General features: G+C 41.1%; 1 protein-coding gene across 22 annotated transcripts in view; it reads left to right on the top strand.

Annotated features, from left to right (window-relative positions):
* IQSEC1 (IQ motif and Sec7 domain ArfGEF 1) overlaps positions 1–27,025 on the top strand; it is a 691,123-nt gene that overhangs the window by 580,899 nt on the left and 83,199 nt on the right. For all 22 annotated transcript variants that reach the window (XM_086938999.1, XM_086938992.1, XM_086938993.1 and 19 more), the window contains 2 exons: positions 17,675–17,836; positions 21,895–22,017. In XM_086938999.1, coding sequence (XP_086795125.1) covers positions 17,675–17,836; positions 21,895–22,017 — 285 coding nt within the window. The remainder of the gene's footprint in view (positions 1–17,674; positions 17,837–21,894; positions 22,018–27,025) is intronic.

Below are 27,025 nucleotides of genomic sequence, written 5' to 3'. Positions count from 1 at the left end.
GGACTCTTTATTTTACTCAACACTAAGAGTCGAACACATTTTTTTCTGTTATAATTATCTAAATTCAATGTTCATAGAGCAAACTTTCTAAATGGTCAGCGTTATGGGTGTCTGATATTGGTCTCTGAGTCCGGATCCATGCCAGATTTTCAGGATATCCCCTGGGATAAAGGTGTATGTAATGAACCTAATTTTAAGTCACTTGAAAAATAATGGGTTTTTCTGAAAACACTAAATGGATCTTGCCGTAGTGGGCATGTGATGGGCACCCTCAAATAGGTTTTCACCAAATGTATCATTTATCATAGATTTTACTTGAATTCCCTAACAATTCTTTGAAACAAAATAGGAATTAAGTTTGGCGGAAACCTTGCCGGATGCCTGAAGGTTCAAGTGCATGTTTTCAAGGCAGTGAGAGTTGGTTCAGTGCTTCAGTGGTTTACCTTGTGACTCTTCAGTTAATTTTCACTGGGTTTCAAGAGCATGTCTACAAGCACTGAAAATATCTTTGTAGTATATGACATACCACTTGACAAAATAATCTGCGTTCCTCTGTGTCTTTTATTGTGTCCTTCCTTTCTGTTACCTTTCCTTCTATTGTTATGTTTATTGTTTTTTCCTTGCTCCTTCCCTAAGCATCTCCCTTGAAAATGTCCCCTCTGCTCTCTTTCCAGAGCCCATATATATGTTACTATTTTACAACGATAGGAGAAGGAGATCAAAGTTCTGACGTTTCCTTGCTTAGCCCAGCAGGGAGCATGTCTGCTTTTAAATCCGTAGACAGCAAGCAATTTTTTTAGCTATTCGGTCAAAAGGCTCAGCTCCTGCTGCCTTCAGCCCAACTGCTCTTTGATATACAGGCCTATTAGTAGAACCATATAGGTACCCGTTTATCTGATACATTTGCACTTCAGAATAGGTTTAAGTAGTTGATAAACTATGGGTAAACTACTTAACTTAGGAAGGATTCCTAATTATGTCGCACCAAATCAAGTTTTTTAATTCTAGTCTGAAAAAAATCAGACTCAGACTAAAATATTTTGACTTCATGAACTGGAAAGATGAAGAAAACCGTTTTCTTAAAAGCCTTCCAATTTTAGTCAAAAATATGATCGATACAAAGTATTCAATGATAACTAAAAAATAAATAGAGGAGAGTAAAAACTATATGCACAAAATTCAAAATATTTTCTTTTCATTGTAATGAAAGTTGGATTTGTAGAGCACTGCTGGTCACCCGTGAGGGTTTCCAGGCGCTGAGTAGGTGTGTGTAGGCATATGATGAGGCTAGGCCGGAGTACAGGCAGTATTGATTGTCCAGCAAGAAGACTATTTGAAAAGCCAGGTCTACAATTTCTTGCAGATTTCAATAAGTGATGAAAAGGGGCTAATTAAGGGAGGTTGTTCTGGGATTTGGCGGCTTGGTAGGAGAATGATCGACCTCCCGTTCTGCTTCTGTGGATGCGGGGTGTGAGTGATTTTGAGCGAAGTTGTCTGGTGGGTTGGTGGAAGTGAAGCCAGTGATTGAGGTATGCGGGTCCCTTGTTTTGTAGTGACATGTATGCGTGTGTGAGAAGTTTGAACTGGCAGCGCTGCTGAATGAGGAGCCAGTGGAGCTCTCTGAGGAGCTCTGTGGTGTGGGTTTGGCGCTGGAGGACGAGTCTGATGGTTTGAAGTCTGTGAAAAAGATGTGTTGGAGTGCAGGCCTAGAGTACGTTGCCATAGTCCAATCTACTTTTGATTAGGGCCTGTGTGATGATACGCCTGTTATCCAGTGGAAACCACATGAAGATTTTACATAACATTCGGAGAATGGAAGCATTAGAAGGCAACTGAGTTGACCTGGGACTTCATGGTGAGGATGGTGTTCAGGATAAGGCCTAGATACCTAGCTTGGTCGGTTTGGGTGGGTGTGAGTTCAAGTTCAGCCAGCCACCAGGTGAAGTCCCAAGGAAAACTCTTATTCCTGAGGATCAGCACTTCAGTTTAATCTTGGGGCAATTTTCTTTCATCCAAACTTCCAAGCTGGTCATGCATTGTTCGAAGTTTGTCTTGGTGACTGTCATCTGAGAGGGAAAAATTAGCTGGGTGTCTTCGGCTGAGGAGATAATGTAAATTCTGTGGGATCTGATGATGTTAGCCAGAGACATCATGTATATGTTGAAAGCTTGGGGCTGAATGATGATCCCTGGGGGACTCTGCAAATGAGGTGTTTGGGTTCTCTTGTGGACGGCGCAAACCTGACTGTGTCCTTCCGGAGTGGAAGGAGGCTATCCCTTTGAAAGCTGGTCCTTGTATTCACACTGTGTGTGTAGTCTGACTATGTGGTGGAGACAGTGTAGAAGGCGGCGGAGAGCTCAAGGAGGATGAGGGCAGCGGTCTATCTACGGTTGAAGATGGTGCCTATGTCGTCTGTGGCAGCGAAGAGGGTGCTGTGCTTGTTTCGGAATCCTGATTGCAAGTCATCCAGGAGTTTGTGGCGTCCTAGGTGGTCAGAGAGTTGTCTGTTGATGGTCTTCTCAATGACTTGCTGAGTATTTTGGGGTCTGCTGAGGATTTTTCGAGGGCGTTGTATTTCCAGATATCTAGAAAGGCGGTGGTCTTGAGGGAGGTGTTGATGACTGAAGTGAGTGCAGCTCTGTTTGTGGCTCTATCCAAATTGTAGATCTGGTGGGGAGCCACTGAGTTGACTGTCTTCATTATTCCTGTAGTGTCCTCAATGGATAGATGGTTGCATTCTGTCATTTGGTAGTCTTTGGTTGATGAGGTTAGCAGACTGGGAAGGTCGATGTAGAGGAAATGGGTGGCTTGGGTTTGATGTTGCTGTAGATATTGGTGAAGTTGGGGACGTTGTTGCAGAGTTTTTGTGTAGGGTAGATGGTGTTGGTTGCGGCAGTTGGGTTGGTAAATTCCTTGACGGTGAAGAAAAGTTCCCTACAGTTAATGGAGCTAGATTTCATTCTCAAAGTCGGTGCCTCTTTCTTGGTCTCTTTCACTTGATGGTGATAGTGTCTAAGTGCAGCCTTGTAGGTGCTTTTTGTTGTGGTTCTTCATGTAGTTCTCCATTTCCTTTGAGTTGTTTGCAAACTCTCTTGATCTCTGGGATTCGCATTGTACCAGCTGGCTTGTTTGTTGGATCTTTTGGTTTTGGTGTTTTTCAGGGGCTCCAGGTTATTGGTGCAGGTGGCGATCCAGTTGTAGAAGTTGTTTGTGCCATTGGTGAACTTGTTGGGATCTATGTAGTTTAGTTGCAGGCTGTTGGATGCTGCTGAGCCATTCTGTTTCTGTAACCTTCTTCCAGCAGCAGCTTGGGATGTTCCTAGACTCCATAGGGGTGGTTGGTGGCCCTGTTATGTTGAAGTGGATGATGGAGTGGTCTGTCCTTGTGAGTGGAGTGATGTGGCAGGTCTTAACCTTGCCGCTGGAGGAGAAGGTGGGTTCCATGGTGTGTCCAGCGATGTAGGTAGCTCCTCTGACTGCTTCATTCGGCAGAATCAGACTTTTCCTACTGTCGAAGTTGAGCTTTGTCAAGAGCTTGACTTATTCTCTAATATTTGCTGTGTCAGGCTTACTATCACAAATATTATAGCACAAAATAACAATAATACTTAATAGCTTGATTCTGACCTGCATTGATCTGTTTTGATAGTTTGTTGCCTGGTTGAAGTGCATATGGCAGCAGCCCACTAGCTACTTAGTTAGGTAAAGTTTACCATATTACGTTTTAAAGGCAAACTTCATAATTAAGATGGGGAACGGCCTGTTACGTAGGCCTATTCACAAAGGTACACTTGTCATGTTTAGACCTGATAGTAATTTACAAAGTGGTTCCAGGCAGAGTAAAAGCCATGTATGGGTGGAAATTTCTGCAGCCATAAATCCCACCCAAGGGATAGAAAAGTTGGCCTACAAATGCTTGGGTTGCCTTGGAAGTTTGTGGATGTCCCCAAAGTTTTAGGTTTGGGTTTTCCCAGACACTGCTGGCTCCATTGTTTCCATCCTGGAAAGGGTCTTAAATGGGCTGCAGCCAAGGCCTAGTATAATTCCTCTTTCAAGGTGGGAAGGTACCACCCGTGGATTTGCTTGGAAGTTGGAGTGGGGGGCTGTCTGCATGTTTTTCCTGCGAAGAACCCAAAAATGTGCTTGTGTAGAGGTTATCCTATTCCCACTGTGTGGAATTATCTGATATAGAGAACTAGGTATAGCAAAATAGGAGCTCTATTGGAAAGTTACATGACCTGGGAGTACGACTTGAAATGTGCCTACATAGTTTTCCAGAAGTACTCCCGGAAATGTTTGTTAGTAAAAGAAAAAAATTGGAAATGTGTGTTGGCTCGGAGTTGGAGCGCCTCATTTGTATGTTTTTTTCTTTTTTTCGTGAATTGAACCCATAGCTTCCAACTGTATGTTGATTAGTAGAAAGAGAATGAGACGATAAACCTATTATTACATAATATTTTAACTCCGATACACTTACGATTACTCTGCAGTTCTTAAAGGGATAGATGGCCTATGTTCATCAAATAAAGTTGCCTTTCCATCAATAGCGCAAATCCAGTGCCCTCTCCAAGATGAAATGAATAGTTTGGTTTGCCCAAGACACTGGTCTGAAACTAGTGTGACATTAGCCAAGGCATAGTATGTCCACATCTGGGCTGTTTTCCCCCCATAGTGCTATAGAGAAACCTTCTTCCAAGCCGCACACACATTATCTTTTACTGTCATATTGGATGTCTATCCTCTCTGCACAAAAGAGCCAGCTCATATTTTCAGAGATATGCATCAGTGATTTTGTATGTGGCGAGACATGAAATGTTCAGTTTGGTTTATTTTACTATTGTGAATTCCATTAACCCAAAAACTCGTTTTATTGGGAAAACGATTGAAGGCCAACTAGGGCAGTGCAATAATGAAGAAAAATATGAGGTCAGTCAAGTAATATATTAGTCTGCCACTACAGTACTATCATTAGCCTCAGGATGTCCTAGTCTGCTGACTGATGCACTTTTTAAATGGCACAGGGCAGTGAGGAGAAAAGATATACATCTTTAGATCTGGAAGACGCCAGTAATCAAAACAAGAATGGGGAGAACATGAGGGTGAGCAATTGTAACTTTATGTGGACCGACCTAGAGTTTATTCCGCTTGCCATCTAGGCCACTACAGAGACACCGTAGCCCAACATTTGTGAGCTTTACCCCCTGGGAAAATCTTTTTTTTTTGTGTGTACTACATTTTTAGAATGCGCTCACATCAGAATTACAAGCCCATCCACCCTTCTTCGTGCATCTGCTACCTGCATTTGTACACGTTTTTCACTGAATCAGCCATACTTCGTTCAATGTAAAGGTCAGACTGATTTGTTAGAGCACATTGTCTACTAAGAATATTGCTAGATAAGGACACGAAAGTTAGACAAGGGTCCTCCCAATGTTTATTTTAGGTCTATAGGAGGGAGTAAAGGCAAAAAACTAGAAAATAGAACCTCTATACTGACCTGCTTATTTTTCAAAACTTAAAATAAATCTAATACATTTCTCTAGGGATGCAACATGGATGAAAATATTCACATAGACATATAATACTTTAGTTTTCTATTTATTTTCATTTAACACTTCGAGATCAAGGAAACAATTTTATCATCTTTTTCATATTTTATAAATATTCCAGTGCAAAAAAACATTCTTGACAAAAGGAAGAAAATTGATATGGACCCCACAAAGAAAATGGTACTATCAAAAAACATCTGTCATGCATTCCTCATCATTCATTCCTAATCTAGCATACTCTCAGTTGTGACAAAGTGCAATAAAGACAAACAAAGGACAACAGTACATCTGAGATCCCAATTGGTTCTTTGCAGTTAAGTGTCCACTTCTTTCATCTTTGATTGTATCCAAATTCATAAGTCACTTATTCCTAGGCTTCTTTCTCCTTTTGGTCTTTTTGTGTAGGGGTCTCAGGTGTATATGGCCTAGTTTATTGCTAGAGAAGGAACAACAAGTAGAACAAAATGGGCTACATTGTTTCCGTCAATGTTGGAAATGGAAACTAGTCTATGAAATGCAATAGGTCTCGCATTTGTTAAAGTTGGAACTGCTGGCGTTGAAAATAACAATGTTTTTTGTATTTGCAGTGGAGTTATTATATTTGCATAGCACAATTGCCAATGGTATAAAAAAGCAAAAGTAAAAAACATTCATTTTCAACACCAACAACTCTAACTTTAACAGATGCCGCGATTTATTGGAAATGCAATCGGTCCCGCATTTGTTGGATTTTGAACTATTGGCATTATAAATGCCAATGTTTTTTACCTAGCCTTTGTTGGATGGTGCAGTACCATATGGGACCTCTTTTGGTCACATATGGTACTGCACCCTGCAGAAGTTATGCTAAATCCACCCTACACATAATGCATTGCATGCAAGACAGTACCACAAGCACATTCAAATAGCTATGTCTATATATATAATTAGTAGCTTTGAAATGTGACAATAGAATTATTATATTAAATCTGGATTAGGTTGTGTGTGGAGTTGATGAAGGGAAATTTATAGAAGGTCTCATATAAATATGAGATGTGCGAATGAGTGAAGTAACCACTGCGAGCCAAGCTTGTGTCCTACCTGAAGTCCTTTCAGAAAATAGTTTTCGGAGGCTGTAATTAAAACCTAGGGCGTAACAAAACATGTAACAGTGTCCTCGTGGGAGGTTACAAGAAGAGACAAGGCAGTACTAAGGAGGGACTACTAAGCCTATTGAACAATGAAAAGCCACCATTCATAAATGACCAGGAGAGGAGCAATTAAAAAGAGCGAGGGGGAAAGTGGGCGGTGCTTTATGCCCATGTCCTGAATAACGGTATGTCTCAAAGACACAGCGCAAGCGCTGCCTAGGCGAGACCTAAAAATGACTCCGAGATCCCATAAATTAGGGATCAGGGTGAGGCAGCAGAAAGAGGTTACAATCACAAAGGAGTGGAGGATGTCAGTCAACTTGTATTTTTTTTTTATTTTAAAAAAACTGTGCCGCTAACAAATAAACAAGAACTAATGTGACAGTTAATCTGTCCCTATTTACTTAATTGGTCACAAAAAGGCTGCATTATAAAATATCTTAAGGTTAAGGCACCTCTGGCAGAGATCTTTGTGTATTCAGCAATGTCCTCAATATTAGAACAAAAAGACAACTTTTGTGGTTAATGCACCTGCTGAAGAAATATATGTGGAGTCTAGTCACAGGTTTGATTTGTCATAAAAAAGCATAAGGTGTTAATGCGCCTACTCCAAAGCACGCATGTTAAATACATATGTATTTTATGTACTTAGCTCTCTGGGTTACTGCTTATGTTTCTGATCTGTTTTACCTACACAAGGACTACAATCCATGTGTCATAGGATAGTGAGTTATAAACCAGCATCATGGACCTGCCTGAATATTGCAAGAGACCGGTTTAGAATCTAATTGGGTTTTTTTTTCTCATTCTTCCAATAGTTTGAGGTTGCTGAAAAGGGCCCCTGTGGGTACCAGTAAAGACATACCAGTATAAACGACCCCCAACCATTGTGCTCTGTAGACTCCTCAGACGTTTTACATATTGGCTACTTGTTTCGGCAGGGCAAGTGCTTTCAACATATGTAAAAAAAATGTAAATCCTTATTTGTAAAGCGCCAACTACTCGCCCTTCAGGGATCAAGGCGCTGGGGGCCGTTGTGGAAATGAAGTGAGCTATTGCCCAGAGTAACATGGTGCTGATCTGAGCTGCCGCCGAAGCCGGGCATCGAACCGTGAACCCTGTGCTCCAAAGTCAGCTGCCCTTGCCGCTGCACCACACCTCTCCACTAAATAGAATTTAGCATATAATATATAATGACATATAATGCCAACTAGTTTGGATGACGTGTAATTCCTACCCTAGGTAACTCTTGCTGTCTTGCATAAAGTTTCATATGTATTGACTTGCTTGTATGATTCATTGTTTCTGAATAATATCTTTGTCAAGGAAAGTGCTCTGACATCTTACATTGGCATGAGTAGCGCTATAAAAGAAATTAAAGAAAGTCAAATTAGTGTTCTTTTAAATGGTTATTACTGTAATTAGTTGTACAGATAAATCTGGCATTCGTACAGTGCATGCATATGCCTTACGTGCGGAGTTGAAAAAGCCAATAGCCTGCCTCTAATCATAGTTTGTCTCTTAAGTACTTGTGAAGTGAGAGCAAGCATAGTGTCTTTGTTTCCCTCCAAGGAATTTGCATCATGGTGTTAGGATTCGGGGACCTTCAAGCCATGATAAGATTCTAACAAAAAGGTTGCTGATGGCCCCTTAAGTGAGGCATGCGTGTTGTGCCCACCTGGAAGTGCAAATAAGAAACTTCTCGCACCCCCTGTTGATTGCTCCTCTGATGGTAAAGCAGATACATTGCAGGTGCTGCTGAATTTGTCCCAGTATCGGCACGTTATACGTGGACTAAGCCAGTCAATTTCACAAGGCCAGCCTGCACCCTGCGCAGTAACAGCTGCCAGATCCAGATGGAATCGCCTCCATTTCCTGCAGTGGTGTCAGGACTTTAACATTGGTTAGCATATGTCTCGCGTTTGAAATTTCGACACTATGCTATGACTTTCTAGTTCCAAAGTCTCTTCCTCAATTCTGTCATCGGGCCCTCCCTTTTCACCACCTCGCATACCCCGGGCAGTTCTTTACACTTTGCTGCTCATTCGATATTTCACGTTGACCCTTGTTTCTTCTTTTTTTCTGGAAAACACAGGTCAGCATTGGCAAATGAAACCTGTTGAAACTTACTCGAAGCGGGAGGGTGGGGTGGGAGCTTGTTATTATTGAGACACTGACTTTGGGGTTGGAAGCACCAAAATTCTACATGTCATGATCCATTTCCGGGTCAAAACAGTTGAAATAGAAGGTTTTTACTTGAGCCAGTAAATACCCTGCAGCAAATACCTCAACCCTCTTTGGGGCACTCGAAATAGTTTTATTTAAAGTTTAAAATGAATTTGAAATAATCTGCCAAGTCAGCAGGCTCTTCAAATGTAAGATTTATAGACTAGAGCTAACTCTTGAACAGGTCCCTTAACTCCGTTTACTAAACTTCCCATCAACACCACCAGCAGCACCTCAGAGTAAGCTGAGACACCACCAGGTACAGCAGAGCACAGCCGCCAGCAGTTCATACCAGTTACAACAGACAGCACTCACTGCAGCCACTTTATTAATGCTTGTACTGGTATATTTTTTAATATGGTTATTCTTCTAGAAATGTGTGTAGACACATTTCTTATGTTTATGTTTCAGTGTCCCAAGAACTGCTTCGCTTTCCTTTATTCTGTCTTTTGTGTATATTATCCACCAATCTGCTTTTCTGTGTTTCCGCATTTTTGTCTGGCTAACTACCACACTCCCATAGCTGTGTTTATTTACTTTGTGTGTGTTGCATATCAAACTTTCTCCCTGTCTCTGACCCACTCTCTAGGGTTGTTCTTTAGTGGCGCAGTTATGTCAGAGGGCCTAGAGTCAGTGCAGCGGCTGCTCTTCATCTAAGGTGAGGAGCTTCGCCCCATTGCTTTTCAACTGTGCAAAAATGGCCGGCCAAACAGAAATGCTCGCGTAGCGTGCTCTTCACCTAACTGTATTGCACAGTCTGGGGGTAGAACACTGTACAGGCTCCCATTCCCTGTCTGAGCACCAAACCAGGCTTCTCCGACCAATCATGACGCTGCGATCATGCTGGTGACAGCAGTGTTGTTATTGGCTGAGGGGAGCCTGTATGCTTTCTGCTTCCGGGAGTCCGGAAGAGAAGCAGAGGAGAAACGGAGGCCAAGCAGAGGTGATATATAATTCCCCCCTCTCTGCCACCCCCGTTCCGGCTACCACTGAGTCGGTGCCCTGGGGATAGTGCACCCCATTTCTGGTGCCTGCTGGGAGTGGTCATTATTACCTGCATGGAGTTCTATTGTCCTCTCCGGTGCCTGACTGTGCATGACTGGGTGATTTCTAGTAGATGCACTCCGACTAATATAATGTTACCAAAGAGTTGCGGCAACCTGGTGTCAAAGATAGATCTGCATTTTAGTTCTCCGTTACTTCCAAGCGGAGACAACGCTCTTTTTTGGTCTCTTTTCTGTCAAACCCGCGATCTGTCTTAATTCTGGATTAACAATTCTGCTCCGTGGAGAGCTCAATGGAGTGGTTCACCAGGATCCCACAGTTGACTACAATTGAGTTGTGTCTCGTTCTGTTGTTTAGTGGTGCACGCCACTGTTACTATATTTTTGGCTTTTCTTGCTGTGTGGTATCTTACTTCAGATATCAGAGGCAATCTGCTTAGCTGCGGGCACTAATCTCATACACTGCAACCCCTCTCATACAAGCAGAAATATTGTACAGCATCACTGGAGCAGTCTTTCATTGCTGTGGCTGAATTGGACCTATGCTGTGGACTCGGAACACGTGTCCCCCGACACACGTGAAGCGAATCCTACTTGAATACAATCTTTTTATTTCAATAGCTTGACATACATTTCAACCAAACAACATCTAGTGTACATCACTGGGTTCGAGTTGCCACCAGGCTGTTTTTTTAGACGCAAGACCAGAATTTTACAGTAAAATTAGGGAAATGATCTAAAGCCGGTACTTTTTCTTCTTATCAGGACATAGTTAAAATATTAAATGAAAGATGAAACCACTTTCAAAAGTGTTTGAGACTTGTTTAGATGATCTCTTATTGATGATTGAAGTAAACCTAGAAAAGCCATGTTAGAAATACATACAGATGATTTTACATAAATACCTATTTAGGAATCGCATCCCACCATTACAGAATCTTAAAACACGAGCAAATTGCTGGTGTATTTCTCTGAGGAAGGTCGACAAACCTTGCTTCGAAGAGAACCTGCATGGGCACTCACAAAATCCTGTTAAGGCTGCAAGGACCATGAAAAACAGAGGATAGAGTCTGTGGCAGAGGATGTAGTCTAACTCATTAGCAGTTGACCTTAGGTCTTGGTGTTAGCAAGAGGGAGGCAAGTTGAGCGGATGCGGTATAAAATTAGGCGCGTCTTTGCCATCACTTTCGCTTTATTCAGGACATCATAGCATGTTACGACTTCTCCGAATAGGTTGTGAATTTACAGAACTGCTATTGGGTTTATCTCTGGGCTATGTAAACTCCCCAAAGAGCTTTTTAGTGACAAAAAGAATGAATCCCTATTTTAACCTTGAGACCCTTTTGCTTTCCTACAAATTCTGCTCAGTCTTTAAATATTGCACCCCATTACATGTGAGAAATCAGTTGGTGCCTCCCGCTTGTTCAATTCAGCTGTTGCATTAGCTACCTGTTCCTGTGAGCTTTAATTTTAAAATCCTTTGAACTTTCCCTGGTACTGACGGCCAGGATGGGCACAGCTTCCCTCCTATCATAAACCTGAAATTTGTTCAGCATTATTGCTTACATCACCAAACGAGGTGGCAGGGGTCCCAAAACCAGAATGGGGGCCTGCAACTTGCCTGATTTGACTTGCCCACTTTGGAACACCCTCCCTTTCTTAGCCTGAGGTTGCAACAATCACAGAGCCTTGAAACCCGTCTTTCTACGGGTAGCTCCTCCCCATTACTCTGCGTTGCCTGTGTAGTCTTACCACAAAGAGGCAGACAATGGTAAATATGCGCCGTTTACTCTTTTTTTATCGAATCGCATATTAACTCCTAAACATTTGAATTTTACTGATTATTGCTCCACATAACAATTCCTGTAAAAAGTCAAAGAATGTCATAATTAATCCGGATTTCCTTTAGAATGGTATCATTTAGGCAGTGCCTGGCTCTCAATTCAAAGCCACTATGCCCTCTTAAGCATCCCATACACATTCCTGTCTGTGGTCCGGCTTCCTGCCTTCGCACAGCACTTCACTGGTGTCTTTTGGTCCCACTCAGACATCACTTGTAAAGGGTTGACTTGGTCACTGAACTTGCTCGGTTTTAGTCTTCTGGATCCCAAACAACACCTGAGTTATGAATGGCGCATGACAGTCTCCACTGTGCCCTTCCACATGCTCTAGTTAACACTTCCACTGAGCAGGTTTGAGTTTTGGAAACATAACATTTGAAATAACCATATTCTATGTACTTAATATGCAATTTATTTATTCAGGGTGTTTGGAAAATGCTACAAACCGTCTGGTGGTAGCCTCAGAACGCATGGTATCATAAACATCGAACACACAGAACCATGACAACAAGATGTTGCAGCCTTTGAGGAGATTACAAGACTTTGAGAATTGACCTGGTGGGTGACCAAGTTGGTTTTAAGCACCTAACGATCCCCGGTCATAACAGTAGAATGGCACGACGAAGCTCACAGGCATTACTAACCATACGTGAGGCTGAATAAGTGGTTATTTAGCAACTTTCTGAATCTTTTTCCAGTCTTAGAACACCTCTCAGCTGATGTATACGGTAGAAGGTAGAAAGTGAGCAAGTGAGCCGGCTCTCGACCTTAGGTTTTTGCCTCTGGCTGTGGTGCCAGAAGCCCAGGACTTCGACCCAGGAAAAAGGCAGGTGGGCTTGGAGGACTGATCCCAGGATGAGGCTTGTAGTTTCCGCTCCATTCAGTGGTGTAGTAGGAATAAGCAATGTGATACTTTTGGTGAGGTGCCAGTCTTGGCTTCAAGATCGAGTTGTGCATCATTCTCATACATGTGACATGCCATCTTCTAGGCGTGATGGTTCTTTGTAAGCAGGTAATGCATAGGTTAGCTACTGTTGGTGATATTGCAAAGTCTTGAGAAAATCCACACATACTGTTGGCAGATCTAGAAATGAATGCGCCCAGTTGAGCCTCTTGGAGTGGGTTGTGGAGAATGAGAAAAACCTGATTAGCTTTCTGTTCTACTAATAGGGTTATTTTCAGTTCTTTGTTTTGACATGCCTTGAAAAAACGGCTTTCAAAACGTTAACCTTTTTTTTCCATTCAAAACCATTAGCAAATCAGAACCTCATCAAGTGTATAATGAGAATCCGAGATGGGCGCCTTTACTTGCTGTCGAATGCCAATCACAATTGTTCTTACATAGTTTCAAATGCATACAGTTACACAATATATATATATATATATATATATATATATATATATATATATATATATATATATATATATATATATATATATATATATATATATATATATACATATCTGATATATTCAGCAGTGCACTCATATTCACATTTTATCCCTAACGTAGTTTCTGCGCCAGCTGAAGGTGTCATTAATCAACAGTTGTGCCTTTGATGGTATGGTTTTCATTTTACATATAAATGTCTTAAAATACCCCTCAGACATTGATATGGTTCATGGATAGAAATAGAAAGGTCACCTTGTTCTGAGAAATTGATTTCTTTCCAGTTAAAGAATGTAATATCCTCTTCACATCCCTCAGAGCAGGAAACTGATCCTTTGCACAGGTGAGAATACAGTCATTGCTGCTGAGAAATTAAAGGAAAAGGATGGAGAAACTGCAGGAGCTGTGAAATGGCTGACTAGCAAAATGTTTGCATTCGTTAGCTAGCACTGTTAAAATAAATAACTTTATATGCAGCTAGATGATGTATGTTTGTGGTTTTAAATACATGAACTGTATCAAAATATTTATTGCAGAGATTATATTTTGTCACATCCGTGTTTTACAGGGAATTGAAGCGCAAAAACCAGTTCAATCTGTATTTAAAAACATTAAACAGTAGTGGTAGTAATATTGACCATTTATATCACATAACAAACAGAACTGCCGATTTGTGTCTAAAGGGCACATCCTCCCAGCATAATAATGACAACTTTACAGATGAACCTATTGATGGGTACTTCATCAAAAAGGTACTTTTTCTAACTAGACTTGTGGTTAGAAAAACAGCATAAATCGAGTTTGAGTTCTTGTAAGTCATGACAGCTGCAAAACAAGTCTAACAAGGGAAAATTATGTGAATTGGTCATACGTGTAAGCAAAATGGCGAACCACAATTTGTCAGGCAGCCTTGCAGTTGGAATCTATAGAAATCTATGGTTGCATAGTAAAACTGCGCACACCGCTTGTAACTGAGTTCTTGGAGCTTTTTTTACTTTTGCAATTCAAAAATGTGTTTGAATATGATCTTTAAATGCCAGATATATAGACTCCGAGTCTAAATGTTCCTGTTGTTTTTTAATGTAGTCATGGGTCAGTGTCCACCACCAGCTTCTGAGGAAAAAAGCATTATTTCCCTAGGTTCATCTTCAAAATTTGACACAAACTCAGATATACATACACTTGCAATCGTACACAAGTACACAACAAACATGGAGAAGTGTGGCTTACTGGTTAGAGGAGGCAGACCTGGAAGCAGAGGTCATCCCGGGACCAGGGTTCAATTCCCGACTCGGCGGGGTCTTGAGTCCTAAAATGTCTATGGACTCGACAATTCTCGCTCCGGTGCCTACTCGATTCACGGGTTCACACTCTGCGACTCTGGGCAATAGCTTGCTTAATCTCCACAACGGCCCCTCGCGGCGGGATGCCTGGCTTTCACCTTGCGGATACCGTGCCGGGGTTATCTCACAGGGGAATACCAGGACGGGTTCCCTAAGCAAGCGCTTAGAAACCGTTCGATGATTTGCGCTATATAAATCCCTGTACATTTACATTTACATCAATGCGTACACAGGCGATGCTCGCACTAAGGCATGCAGCCTCACACAGATAGAAGTGCACATACCAAGAAATCTGTGACTTGTGTTCATGAAAGGGCACATGATTATGTTGGAGATCTGTCACAGTTGCCTGCTCCCAGAATCAAGAAAAATTGTCATAGAAGCAGGATCCTTGGTTGAGAATGATGGGATTTCATTGCACCAGTGATCAGCCTGAATGAAAAGCTTGTTATTTTCCAATCAGCTCATTTAAAATTTCTTGCTTTGTGTGGGTTTACAGATAATAATGGATTTATTTGGATTTAGTTCATTACACTTATTACTTTTTCGGCTGCGTTTTTTTATGTTTATTTTTTTCCCCTTATTAGGGTTATGTATCGCGATTAGAAGCGGTCTTTGGGTGACTGGCATCTTCAGTTTATAAATAAAAACAATTTGAAAAAACTGGCGGGCAAGACTGATGGGGGAGCATGGTAACGGCCACAGATTTTGCTGATGATTCGCCTATTTGCTCTAGCAATCTAGTGAAGACAACAAGGGCATTTGGCCTATTCACGGATTGCCATCTAAATATGAAAACCCAGCTTATATTAGCCAGGGAATTGAAGGTAGAATCCCCCAAGATTAAAAAAGAAAGGCAGACACAGGGTCTTGCTTACGGGAACTATCAACTTTTAATTTGATTCGTGACCATGCATTACTCAATAAAAAAGTGGGATAAACACCCAGACGCTTTAAAACAAACCACAAAATAATTTATTTTTAGAATTCTAAATTAATTAATTCCATGGCACTTTATAAGCCCCCCCCCCCCCAACCTCCATTGTTTTCCAGCAGACTAGTTTCTGTGTCTGTTGTTGAGCTAGAATCACCACAAAGATTCCTACATTTCTTTGATTAACAGTAGTTAATTGAAGAGTGGGCATTGCTCAGTTTTAGATTTCATAGTTTGGTTACACTGGCCATATGTGTATACAGTGTCCTATATTTTGAGTAGTGGCATAAAGGATATCTACCGACTTTTGATGACCTTCAAATATTTCAGAAAAGCGAAACTACAAATACGTTGGACAATAAATGAAGAAAGGGGGATAATAAATGGCCTTTGTAATACAAAACGTCTGTTTGTATTGCATACCTGAAATTTATAGAGACTGGTTGTATCCTTGATGGAGAAACGCTACTTACTTTAGGTCATTTATTGTAAGAGGAAGGGTCTACATTTTACTGTCCTCAGGAAAGGGGAGCATCTACAGAGCAATGACTTTGTTTTTGTGCAAAAGAAAAATTCTTTTTGGATGTAATGTCGTTGGTTACAATCTTCTCAGACACAGTCAAGACTCAGTGTAAGTCTCAATTTTATAGTTTATTTTGAGGGAAATATTTGCTCACACATACAGACACTCTCACACCAGCACTCTTTCAGACACTAACGTATGCAGGCCCTTACCATAATACTATTAGATGTTCTCTGTAAAATATGTTTTCAGAGAGTTGGTGACAGGTCCAGTAAGTAAACCCTTTTACGCTTGCCAGGAACTTTTTATGCAAGGAACCAGCAACGTCTGCACGCTGGTAGGTATCGGGTGAAAGAGCTTATGTTGTAACTCGTTTATCTGAGTGTTTTTGGAGTCGTGTCACAGAACAATTCATATGTGTGCATGATGATTGCAAGCTGAACACTTTAATTATCCGGTTGTTCGTGTCTCCATGTTAGTAGTGCTCTGATGCATGCTCTTCCTGTTGTGTGAGTGATACCTGCCAAGTATAGGGCTTAATGGAGCTTGGCTGTCTCTTTCTACTCAGCCAGCGTGGAAGGTAGCATTGTTGTCAATATGGGCACCTTATATTAATAAGTATCCGAACCAGCTACAGTTCTTAAGCTCCCCGAAGGTAACACCAGAAGTCTCATGTCTGTAGATTTTTGAATTTCACTGTGCTCTCATTTAACCTTCTTCAGAAAGTCCCTTAAGAGCCCACTACCAGACTGAAAGTTGGCTTTCCAATTAAGACATTCTGTCTAGAACATTACACAACCTAGGGTAAAGTAGCGGCAAGGCCAACTGCGTTGATCATAGTTTTTAGAGTTCATTGTGGTAATTTGTGAATATTATATCCTCTCAAGCTTTAGGTTTCGGTGTGTTTACTTGGCTGTGATCCATTAAACTTACATAATGGTATTACCCCCTTCGCTGCTGGCCCGTTTCCGCCACTGTGCGGTAAACAAAAGAACAGGGGCGGGCCATGACGAACCCCAGCCGTCATCAGCACACGAGCACCGTAGTGCATGACGGCTGGGGTTCGTCATCAGCATACAAGGGGTTAAAATAGTTATTTCAAGTTAACTTCAGTGTAAGAATTGTCATAAAAATGTTTTTATTTTTAACTAAGATTATTTAAGTAATGCATTTCTTGTATCTGCTGCTTTTATCAGACATGATATTGCAGTTTGCTGTCCTTTGGTTTCAAAATTCCGTCTTTCTTCAGCGCCCCTTAGTTGATCATCATCATATAAACCGTTTTCATACTTTAAAAATATTAAATATTTCATTTCCTGCACTCAGCGTCCGATACACTACTTTTGACCCCACCTCCTAATCTTTGTTTCCAAAACTTTGACTTCTGTTTTTGCAAAATTGTTCATCATCCTGGTAAGAGGTTATTATGGGTTTTCACTGTTGCTATTAATATTAGAACATTAATGAGAGGATCCAAAAGAAACAAGCCAACAAAAAAATTGTGGCAAGCTAGGAAGTGCACAAAAAGATTGCTATTCTTGATTCCTTCTGCAAATCTTTTAAATGGGTTTCCCCACCAGAAAGAGAAATTGGTAAAGATCTTGTTTAAACATCTCCAATTTAGAGTTTTGTCACACATTTTGCGAAATCCCCGGCAAGTAATTTGTGTGAGCAGTTTAGAAAAATAATTTCTTATGCATATTAATTTGACTTTTTCTCTTTTGTTCTTTGCAGGAAACCAGAGAAAGGTGTCCAGTATCTCATTGAAAGAGGATTTGTCCCTGATACTCCAGTTGGTGTGGCCCACTTCCTCTTGCAAAGGAAAGGACTCAGTCGACAGATGATCGGAGAGTTCCTGGGCAATCGGCAGAAACAGTTTAACAGAGATGTGCTAGAGTGAGTACTGCGAACCTCTGACTAGGTGTAATGGGCTGCGAGTGCCGTAATTATGAAGCTGGGTCGGATAGTAGCCTCAGTGGTGACTTAGCATGCTTTGGCACTTTATCAGACATTTTCTTCTATGTAAACCAATTCAATTCCAGAACTTTTCCATGGATTGTTCTGAATGCTGTAAGAAGTTCATTTGGTGCCCTCTACTAGTTTGCTTACAGCCACCGTGGTTGATTAGGTACAGTCTGAAAAATAGTTGGTGTGATTCAGTGGAATGGAAAACGTTTTCATAGGCTGCTGAAGATATGTGATTTATTTCTCCCTTGTGAGAGAATATGTATCTATTGTTATGTCTGAAGATAAGAATGTAGGACACAAAATGATGAGTTTGCTATTGCCATTGCCACAGGTAATGTGGAAAGAAAGGTAGTGGAAGATTTGGCTTTGGTTATCAGCCCTTACCTCTTAACTGTGTGCAGAAATGCCACTCAATACTCTGAGATCTTAGGTAATGGCCCTCTCTGCTCTTATGCCCTCCAAAATAAAATATGGGAAAAATGAATACCAATATGATCTTTGCTTAATGGATCACACATGCTAGGAGTCAGAAAATATATTTGACTGCACTTCCATATTGCAATATTAATCGTAGGCACTGAATGTAGAAGCACCCCACACACATACACCACACATAGTCATATACTATAAGTGCTCCCGCGTAGTCGTTGGTCGCAGCACGCCGCATCCCGTTAGAGGGGTGCAAAGACCCCGATGATGAAGCATGACACCAAGGGGCCTTTTGGTGTGTGAGGGGTATTTTACAAAACACTGAGTGCTTCAACATTTGTTGAACACTTCACCCCACTTCTGTGTTGGATTCTCTTTGTTTATGAATGTAGAAGCAGGGGGTAATTGGACAGCATCCAAAAATTGGTGACTGTTGTTTCCACCTACCTTGCATTTGCTGCTTTTGGGAAAATCCTCTTTGTGGACTCACTGCTGTTGAGAATGCCACCTAGCAGGGCCTTGTCTATCCGTGTTATTCTGTCCTAGCCCACCTTATAAACCCTGGTGTTCCCAGTCAGGAAAAGCTCACCAAATGCCTCCATGCACTCGATGATATTTTTATTCTGAAGACATTCACTTTGAGGACCTACTGTCACTTTTTATCCCTTGAAGCAGCCTTTTCCGTGGGCGTGAGAGCCAGTTACAGGGGCAAAAGGCCATCAAACCCCGTAGAAATCACTTCAGTCTGATGAAACTGCCCCAGAGTGAGGCAGTGTCATTCTACTATTTCTCTCTTAGATAGCTCACAGAAATTAGTTCTGTAAGACGCTTCCTGAAAGCTATGTCTGGAGCCTAACAGAGAAAGCAATCCATAGTAAGTATTGACAAATTCAGTAAAGGGGCAGTTACAAAACTGTTCTGGACATTTTTCACTTGAAATGCTCTCTTAATCATTTTTTTTCTTTCTGAACATGTTACATCACAGATGCCAACAGCTGGATTTAGAATAATATTTTCTGTACCAAGAATGGTCGAAGGTCCTCTGACTTGATACCACCCTTACAGTAGTTGATCACTACATACGAGACCCGAATCATAGAAGTCTTTCTGGACTACGTAAAGTAGTACAACCGTAGTTGTAAATCACATAACACAGAACTCGATTCACAAATCTATGGCTAGAGATCTCCAAGTCCTCGTCACCAATCTTTCATGTATGTAAATGTTCGCGCCCATTAGTATAAGTTTTATTAGTAAATGTTGAAGGGACAATGGGGAGTGGTGGGTAAAGGGGACCTATAGAGTCGGTGGGGTTAAGGTAAATTAAGGAGGGGCTCAGGAGGGAGATACGAATACAAAACACACACCCACATAAGAGTAACACAACTGTTTCTATTGACAAAATACCCTTTTAATTCCATTACACACCTAAAAAAGCTGGTTTAAATGTACTCCAGCCCAGACCTGGAGTAAGTCAAATACCACATTAGACCAACCACTGGTACTGCAACTCTTTTCCATAGAAAAAAATGAAGGCTGGCCTTAACACAAACTCTACCACTTGCAAAGATTGATGAAGAAGCTTAATCTACCTTCTAATGTGATCTTCTCATTCTGGTAGCAGTGCCTTCACCCCCTTTTGTGGTATGCATCATTATTGGGTACACTTTTAAATCACTTGTACCACTGTGTACAGGGGTGGATTTTGATCATATATTTTAAGCTCCATCTTAGAAATAGGGGTCTGATCCTGAACAGGTAAAACAGTCTTCGGGATTGCCCAATCAATTTGATCTTTATTTTCGGGTTCCTATGGATAACAAAAATGCGTGGATGGTCTCCGACCATTATCACCCTCTCATCACTAGTCAGCCTATATTGTAGAAATTCTATATTCTGCTATATTTTAGAAACTTCTTTTCTCTTAAGTTATAATGGGTGAAGAGTAGCCCCAGAGGAATACCTAGCCACATTACACGACTCTTCAGTCAATCTCTCGTTAATTTGTCTACTTGTCTGTCCTAGTTGATTGCATTTGAGGTCCCTGTTCACAGGGATTGTCTATTATTGTATTTGGCCTCTGGACGAAGTCCTTTATAGAAAAAGCTTTTTATGTAACTTCTGTGCAGTTGACTACCAATTTGATTCTCAACTGTAGAAATAAGAAACTTTCTGCGGCTGCCTGCCACATCTTCCGCAAAGTTCTTTACGGCCGCCTCATGCCACCTCTGCTCACCCTTTACTTTGCTTATAAATGAGAGCAGTTCTAGGAAGCCATGTGTGGAAGAGGGCTGGGGGTGTAGGGGCTTATGCAACATAACATTGAACATAGGTAAATGCCAACCAGGGGTTTATTTTCGACCTCTGAATTCTGAGTACATCATGAACTCATTTAAATAATTTTGCTCTCATGGTTTGTGATGCCGCTTGGAACCTTTCCGTGAAAAGAAACCACTCAGTTCCTTAACCATACACATCAGCTTTTAGCACTTTACTTCTCTGTCCTAATGAACGTCTGGCATTAATATGCAAATGTTTAGCACTCAATGTCCGCAAACTTGGCCCCACTGGAAAGTTTTCTATTAACTTCTTACAGATCATGGCAACAGAGTACAGACATCATGGCTAGATAAATTGTTGAATGATTCAATTTACTTTGGCCATGTTCTGAAAAGAAGCACCAGTTTTTTGTTGAAGTGAAGTCCACCGAGTTTTCAAATACAGTCTCTTCTCAGACTTGAGATACAAGAGTTCAAATCCCATGTATAATAGAGAGATTGATAAGAGGTACTCCGGCAACTGAAGCCCCACCATCACTAGCCCAGGTTTCAAACAAGATGGTCTTTCCAGAGGTGTCAACCCCAACAGCAAGTCATGGTAATGTCTTTCCAGTGAATAAACCCAAGTAAGCAGGCATGTCAGTTGGGACAAGTAAAATGACCTATTATCATCCTGTCCAGATTTCAGTTAGACTTGACAAATATGGGAAAATGTGGAATGGAAGGAAAAGGTCATTCATTGCAAGACACTTAGTGTTCTCCATTTAAGTCATGGCGATGGGAAATAAATTCTGTAATGTCACTGAATTTAATTCAAGACTTCCTATGAGGGCAGGTGATTTATAACTTTCCTTTCCCATAAATGAGATAATCCCTGAGCCTTTTCTCATCCACTGTGGGAAGGTTCTCCCTACCCACAAGGTCTTTTATCATCTTTTTTTAATGATTATTAAATCAATATTGTATTTTATGGGCTCTGAGTGGTGACAAACGATTGGCGTGAATGACTGAAGCTGATAATTACGTTTTTGCACACTAATCTCTGCTTCTCATGCCAATAATAGTGTCGTAAAGTAAAGTAATGTCCTGCTTATTTTCACTATAACTGCCCCGTTATCGACATGCATCCAGTATGTCATCTTTGCGACTGCCGCCATCATGCACATGGCTGACCTTTCAGTTTCTCTGTATTTCATTTGTTTTCTAGTGAAGCAGCAATACTCTGGCTTGTTCCTGGTCAATGCCACTTGAATAACCCGTCTCGCTTTCTCTTTCCAGCTGTGTCGTGGATGAGATGGACTTCTCTGCAATGGAACTGGATGAAGCACTCCGAAAATTTCAGGCTCATATTCGTGTCCAAGGCGAAGCCCAGAAAGTAGAGCGACTCATTGAAGCTTTTAGGTAGGACACTTGGATAGATTTTTCTGTACCCAATAGATCAGCTGCTATCAAGAGTTCTGCCAAATGCAAAGAATATCGATTGTATTTTGGAAAACCTGTATGATTTTCTGTGACTGTATAACATAAAATTTGCTGCAGGTTTTGCATGCCTGAAATGACTTGATAGATGTGCCTTTGGCCGACCGCATGTATGCCACCAAAATGTTATGCTATATTCTATTTGTTATTCACACCAATTCTTGTTGGATTTGGCAAACGTATCCTCTTCATGATTTGTGGTGGTAACTGTTGTGTTTCATTGTGCTATTACTGGTTTGGTTATGCAGTGCAGTTCCGACGCAAAAGGTCTATGATATTTTTGTTCATATGGCATTTTGTTAAATTTTAAATACATTGGAACTAAATATACCTCAACAGTTCACCGGAGGACTACACATCACAAGGAGAAACATGGAGAAACGGAATTCTATTTAAAAAAAACTCTGAATGACCCTGGAAGTGTAAAGGCAGCCCTGAAGATAAAGCCCAGTTTTGTTCTGCCTGCTCTTTTTACCATTACAAACAAAGGACAACCTGCTTTATGTTTTATTCTAATAAAATCACTAGTAAAAAAACAAAAATGCTTGTCTAAAGAAATTTGAAAGGTCTTGCAGAAATTGTCCAATCTGACTAGAGGAGGCTATTTGCTGACTCCTTCTCTGCAGCTTTGTGAAGTCCCATGGTCCTTTTCCTCACGGTAACTATGATGCCATTAGATAGACTTTGGGATCAGAGAAAGGCCTTTTCTAAAGACCTCTGCTATTTCTTCTTCAGTCTCTATTGCCTTTATTCGTTTCTCCATTGCTAGATTGGCATAGGCCATGACCTGTTTAGGCTTGACTTTCATACGCATCAAGTACTATGTTTAACTGGGGCGAGCTTGCACCTGTAACAGGGCAACCTCTCTTGGACAGTTGGAATTTCTCCCTACTCACTGGTCCGGCGAAGATGGAATTTTGTTCTTCCTTGCTATAAAAGAAAAAAAACCTGTTGAGATCTTAATGTCTCAGAGAGCTTTAAATGGATATTCCTTCATGCAACCGCTGCTAAGATTTTAGAACATCATGCAGCTAAACAGGTCTCTTAGTATCTGAAAGACCATTAGGTCTTAGAAGAGGTGCAAGTCAGTTTCAGACTCAAAGAAGGACCAACATTTTCCTACTGTCACTGTTGACCGAGGCAACCTTGTATTAAGACTGTTTCAGGTCAGTCATCAGGGTGCAGCCTGGAACTGAATGAAATCTTATTATCCTGCTTTTCTCAAAAAGATTTCAGATCACTGTTATTCTAAGGCTAGAGTGCTTGACTGCAGAGCACATCCTGTCTCATCCCTGACCACATTCATTTAATGTCTACGTAGCTCCCTTAGCATTCCTTTTGAAATGTTGTGGTCTGCTGTTGTAAAATATAGCAGGTTGACACCAAGATTCTTCGGAAAATTGGAGCTTATGGACTCACACCAGCTGACCTCCAGGTTTGACTGTGGGAAGTACTTTTTGTACATGCTCACAACTTGTGGAGTTCTCTTCTTGTACCATAGTTTTGACTTGTATTTAGGAAAGCACTTGAGACCTGTCTGTTCACTAATTTTAAGAGGCAGTAAGGGTGGGTTTCGTGCTGTCCTGCCTGGCCTTGAGAAACCCTTTATGTGAATTGTGCACTCTGTAAAAGACCTCTGAAGCAACATAACATAAATCACTCCCACAGTGATGAGCACCCACTGCTTTCCTGGAAGTTTTCATGAAAATAAAAAATAGCGTAATGTTACTGTGTGCTCAGGTGTGACACCACTTCCCCTGCCAGTGCCCATTCGTGTAGCTGTTTGTAGACTATATACCAAACAGTCTTTCCAAGAATCGATAAGCAAACATCCAAAGATAATCTGCAAGGCAATGCTTGTAACAATACTTGCAGGCAAAACGTGCAAAGCAGAAGGGCAGAGGTTTGCTTTGCAATGTGAAGAACATCCACAGGTCAAAATACTCCCAACACCATCTGAAACAATTTGGGCTTCCTTACTCTTCTTTTCGCTGGACGTGGAGTAGAAGCTATGCCTAGGAGCATACTCCGATCTGCTGTATACAACTTGCAGCCTTAGTAGCCTGTCTGTGGTGGGTCAGTATCCCCACGGTTCGTTATTCACTCCTGCAGTAAAGAGAGCCTGCAGCAGTCAACAGAGGCTTTTTTAGTGTATTTCGGTTGGGTGTCCACAATTCTTCTCATTGGTTACACCTGCTTAAAAACTCCTAATCCAGCTCCAGACTCTAATGCTCTGGCCATCACACTAGAGAAATGGGCTGCACCTGGCAGAATACTGGGATGCACAGTTTCATTTTTAGACCTTATGGGCAAGCTTAATCTTCAATTTGCTTATTTTGAATTATAGATGGATAAGAAGGCATCTATTCAGTGTGAAAAGGTTCTCCTAACAAACTAATTTAGCGATTTGTTTATTTTCACAGGGAATATATACCCTTAGTGTGGCACATCGGCCAGGCCTCAGAAGGTCCCTATTTAGGTGCACATTCAGTGGAAAATAGTAGAGAATGGTCAGCTACTCCGCTGTCGCCCATGCAGAGACTTGCTATCTTTAGTGTGTTGTGTCCTCAAGTAAGAGCCACCATTGATGAGGATCACCGGAAGTTAGATACATTAATAACATCCTCTTAGGGATCGACCTTTACAATCCCTTAGGAGAAATGGACACTGCAACTAGCAGTTTGTGCCTCTAGCGTGCCTATAACCACTGACTCCTTGCAGTACACTTGAGATGCTCAGATAAATTTTTTCTACACTGTCCGGTGTTGTCTACCAAGCAAATTGATATCCAGACCTATCAACCATGCTATCCGGTTTAAAATCCAGGATAACTGGTTCTAGATAGAAATGTCTCACTTGTTGCATTTTCTCAAGTAGCAATAGCCCTAAGGAAATGTACCTAGTTGTGTTTATTATGCTGCTTACAAAAATGAGCTGTGTTATAGCCAAAGTACCTTTTCAGCACATCAGGATTTCGCCCAATAATTCTGGCCCACCACTGGAAAGTTCAAGTATCCTAATTTGCGTATCACATTGACGGATCATGGCCCTTTAAAAAGACACATTTTTTCTGAGTAGGTTGTGGGGGCACATGTATTGTCCAAACAGCTACAGAGTGCTTTTGGAGTTCAGCCACATTGGGGTGACCATTGATGTACTCGGACCACCTTCTCCTCTTGAGCAACAAGGTCTAGACTTTTCCATAAGCCCTAACTTATGGACTTCTAAAAAGGGGTTAATACTTCAGCCTTCCATTCCAATCAGTGATTTCCATTTGTGGTTTTGGTAGTTCACTAGTCCTGTGGTTTTCTGTACACTCAGTCCAATGGCCGCAAGGCCTCAATGGCCCCTATTGTAAGATCGGTCCCTTCATTAATGGATGCCATGTTCTTCGCAGACGGATAGTTCCTCATGCATGCACATTCCAGCCTTAGAAATACCTCATCTGAATACTTTCATGTGCATGTTTCCCTTTGAAATATTTGCAAGACAGCCACCTGAGCTTCTACTTTTGCATTTTGCAAGTTCTATTTTTTAATTTGGTTGTTTCTTGTAGGGTAACCTCATGGTGAGGCTAGACAGTTTTTTAAAGTGCGAAAAGACAATTTTATGGTGATTCCTGGACATGTAGGCTGTAGTATCATATTATTCAAAACTCACATCTGTGTTAGTGCACAGCAGGGTGGAGGAATGTTGGTGTGCACTACGGGCTATATGTGTCATTTATAGTTATTGGTTCTTTTTATGACTGACTGTGCTGTAGATATGACAATTAAGAGGTAAGTTAAATGAAAAGAAAATATGGTAGTTATTATGAACTCTTCTCCTTGACAAGGTTTAATGTCTGCGAAATCCTGGATAGGCTGCTGAGCATTTTCTATTCGGTGAAAAGTAATGAAGAATGTCACAGAAGGCCTGTTTCTTTTACTGCTTTCACAGTGGTATTGCAGAGGAAGGAAATTAGACACGTTGTCATCATTCCTATTAAGCTGGCAATTACTGCTAATGGCTTCATTAATGAATTGAGGAGATCAGTCACTCAATTCATTAAATATATCCACAATTTCTTAATTATATAAATAAGATGAGATAGACTCCAGAACTTAATTTGCTTCGATTATTATTTCCCAACATCAACGAGCAAACTAACATGATTTAAATTAATTTGGCTTGGCCAAGGTTTCTCAGTAAACAGGACCAGAAATGTTTGTCATTCTTTTGCCTTTGAATCAATGTTGTTTGTGACTGGTGCAGTCCACAATGTAAGAAACATGTTGAAAATGACAAAGGCATGACTGTTACTCAAGTAGTATTGAGGGTTCCCTTTAAGCATTTGTTTAGATCTCCCCAAAAAAAGAATGAAAAATATAAATATACACTACATCAAACCTTTATATTGAAGTTTCCTTACTCATTTTCCTGTAAACTGAGGGTCCGGAAAACAAGAGTTTCTGCTCACATGACCGTTATCTGTATATGTTTTTTAAAAGTATTTTAAAATAGTATTTTTCGGTGCCCAACTCAGTCCCGTGTATGAAGGACCGATACATTATTTTATCATGTCCTGCCACGGTTTGATCATGCTTGATCACATGTATTTTAATTTATTTTCATGTATAGCACATCTGATGGATACATCTGCCTGTGGATTCCTCACCTTATGAATATCCCCTGCGCCAGCATTCAGCTGAAATTTTATCCTAGCTCTCCACGCCGACGAGATTGTCACAATGCCATGGCTCCGCATGACGTCACTGGCGCCATAAGAGGACCACGTTGGCGTGATGACGTCAGTTCCCTTTTTTCCGCGCTGTCTACGCTAAGTTTTTCTGGTACTCTCCATACTTTCGACTGGAAGCTTTGTAATTTTGATTGTATCTTTCTGTGTTTTGACATGTCTGCCCCGGGGAAGTCGGGCTTTAAGCCATGT

The sequence above is a fragment of the Lissotriton vulgaris genome, chromosome 9 (genome assembly GCF_964263255.1).
Source record: "Lissotriton vulgaris chromosome 9, aLisVul1.2, whole genome shotgun sequence".
In the NCBI taxonomy this organism is placed as follows: Eukaryota; Metazoa; Chordata; class Amphibia; order Caudata; family Salamandridae; genus Lissotriton; species Lissotriton vulgaris.
The sequence above is the reverse complement of the archived record's forward strand: the minus strand, read 5'-3'. Positions and strand labels throughout refer to the sequence as shown.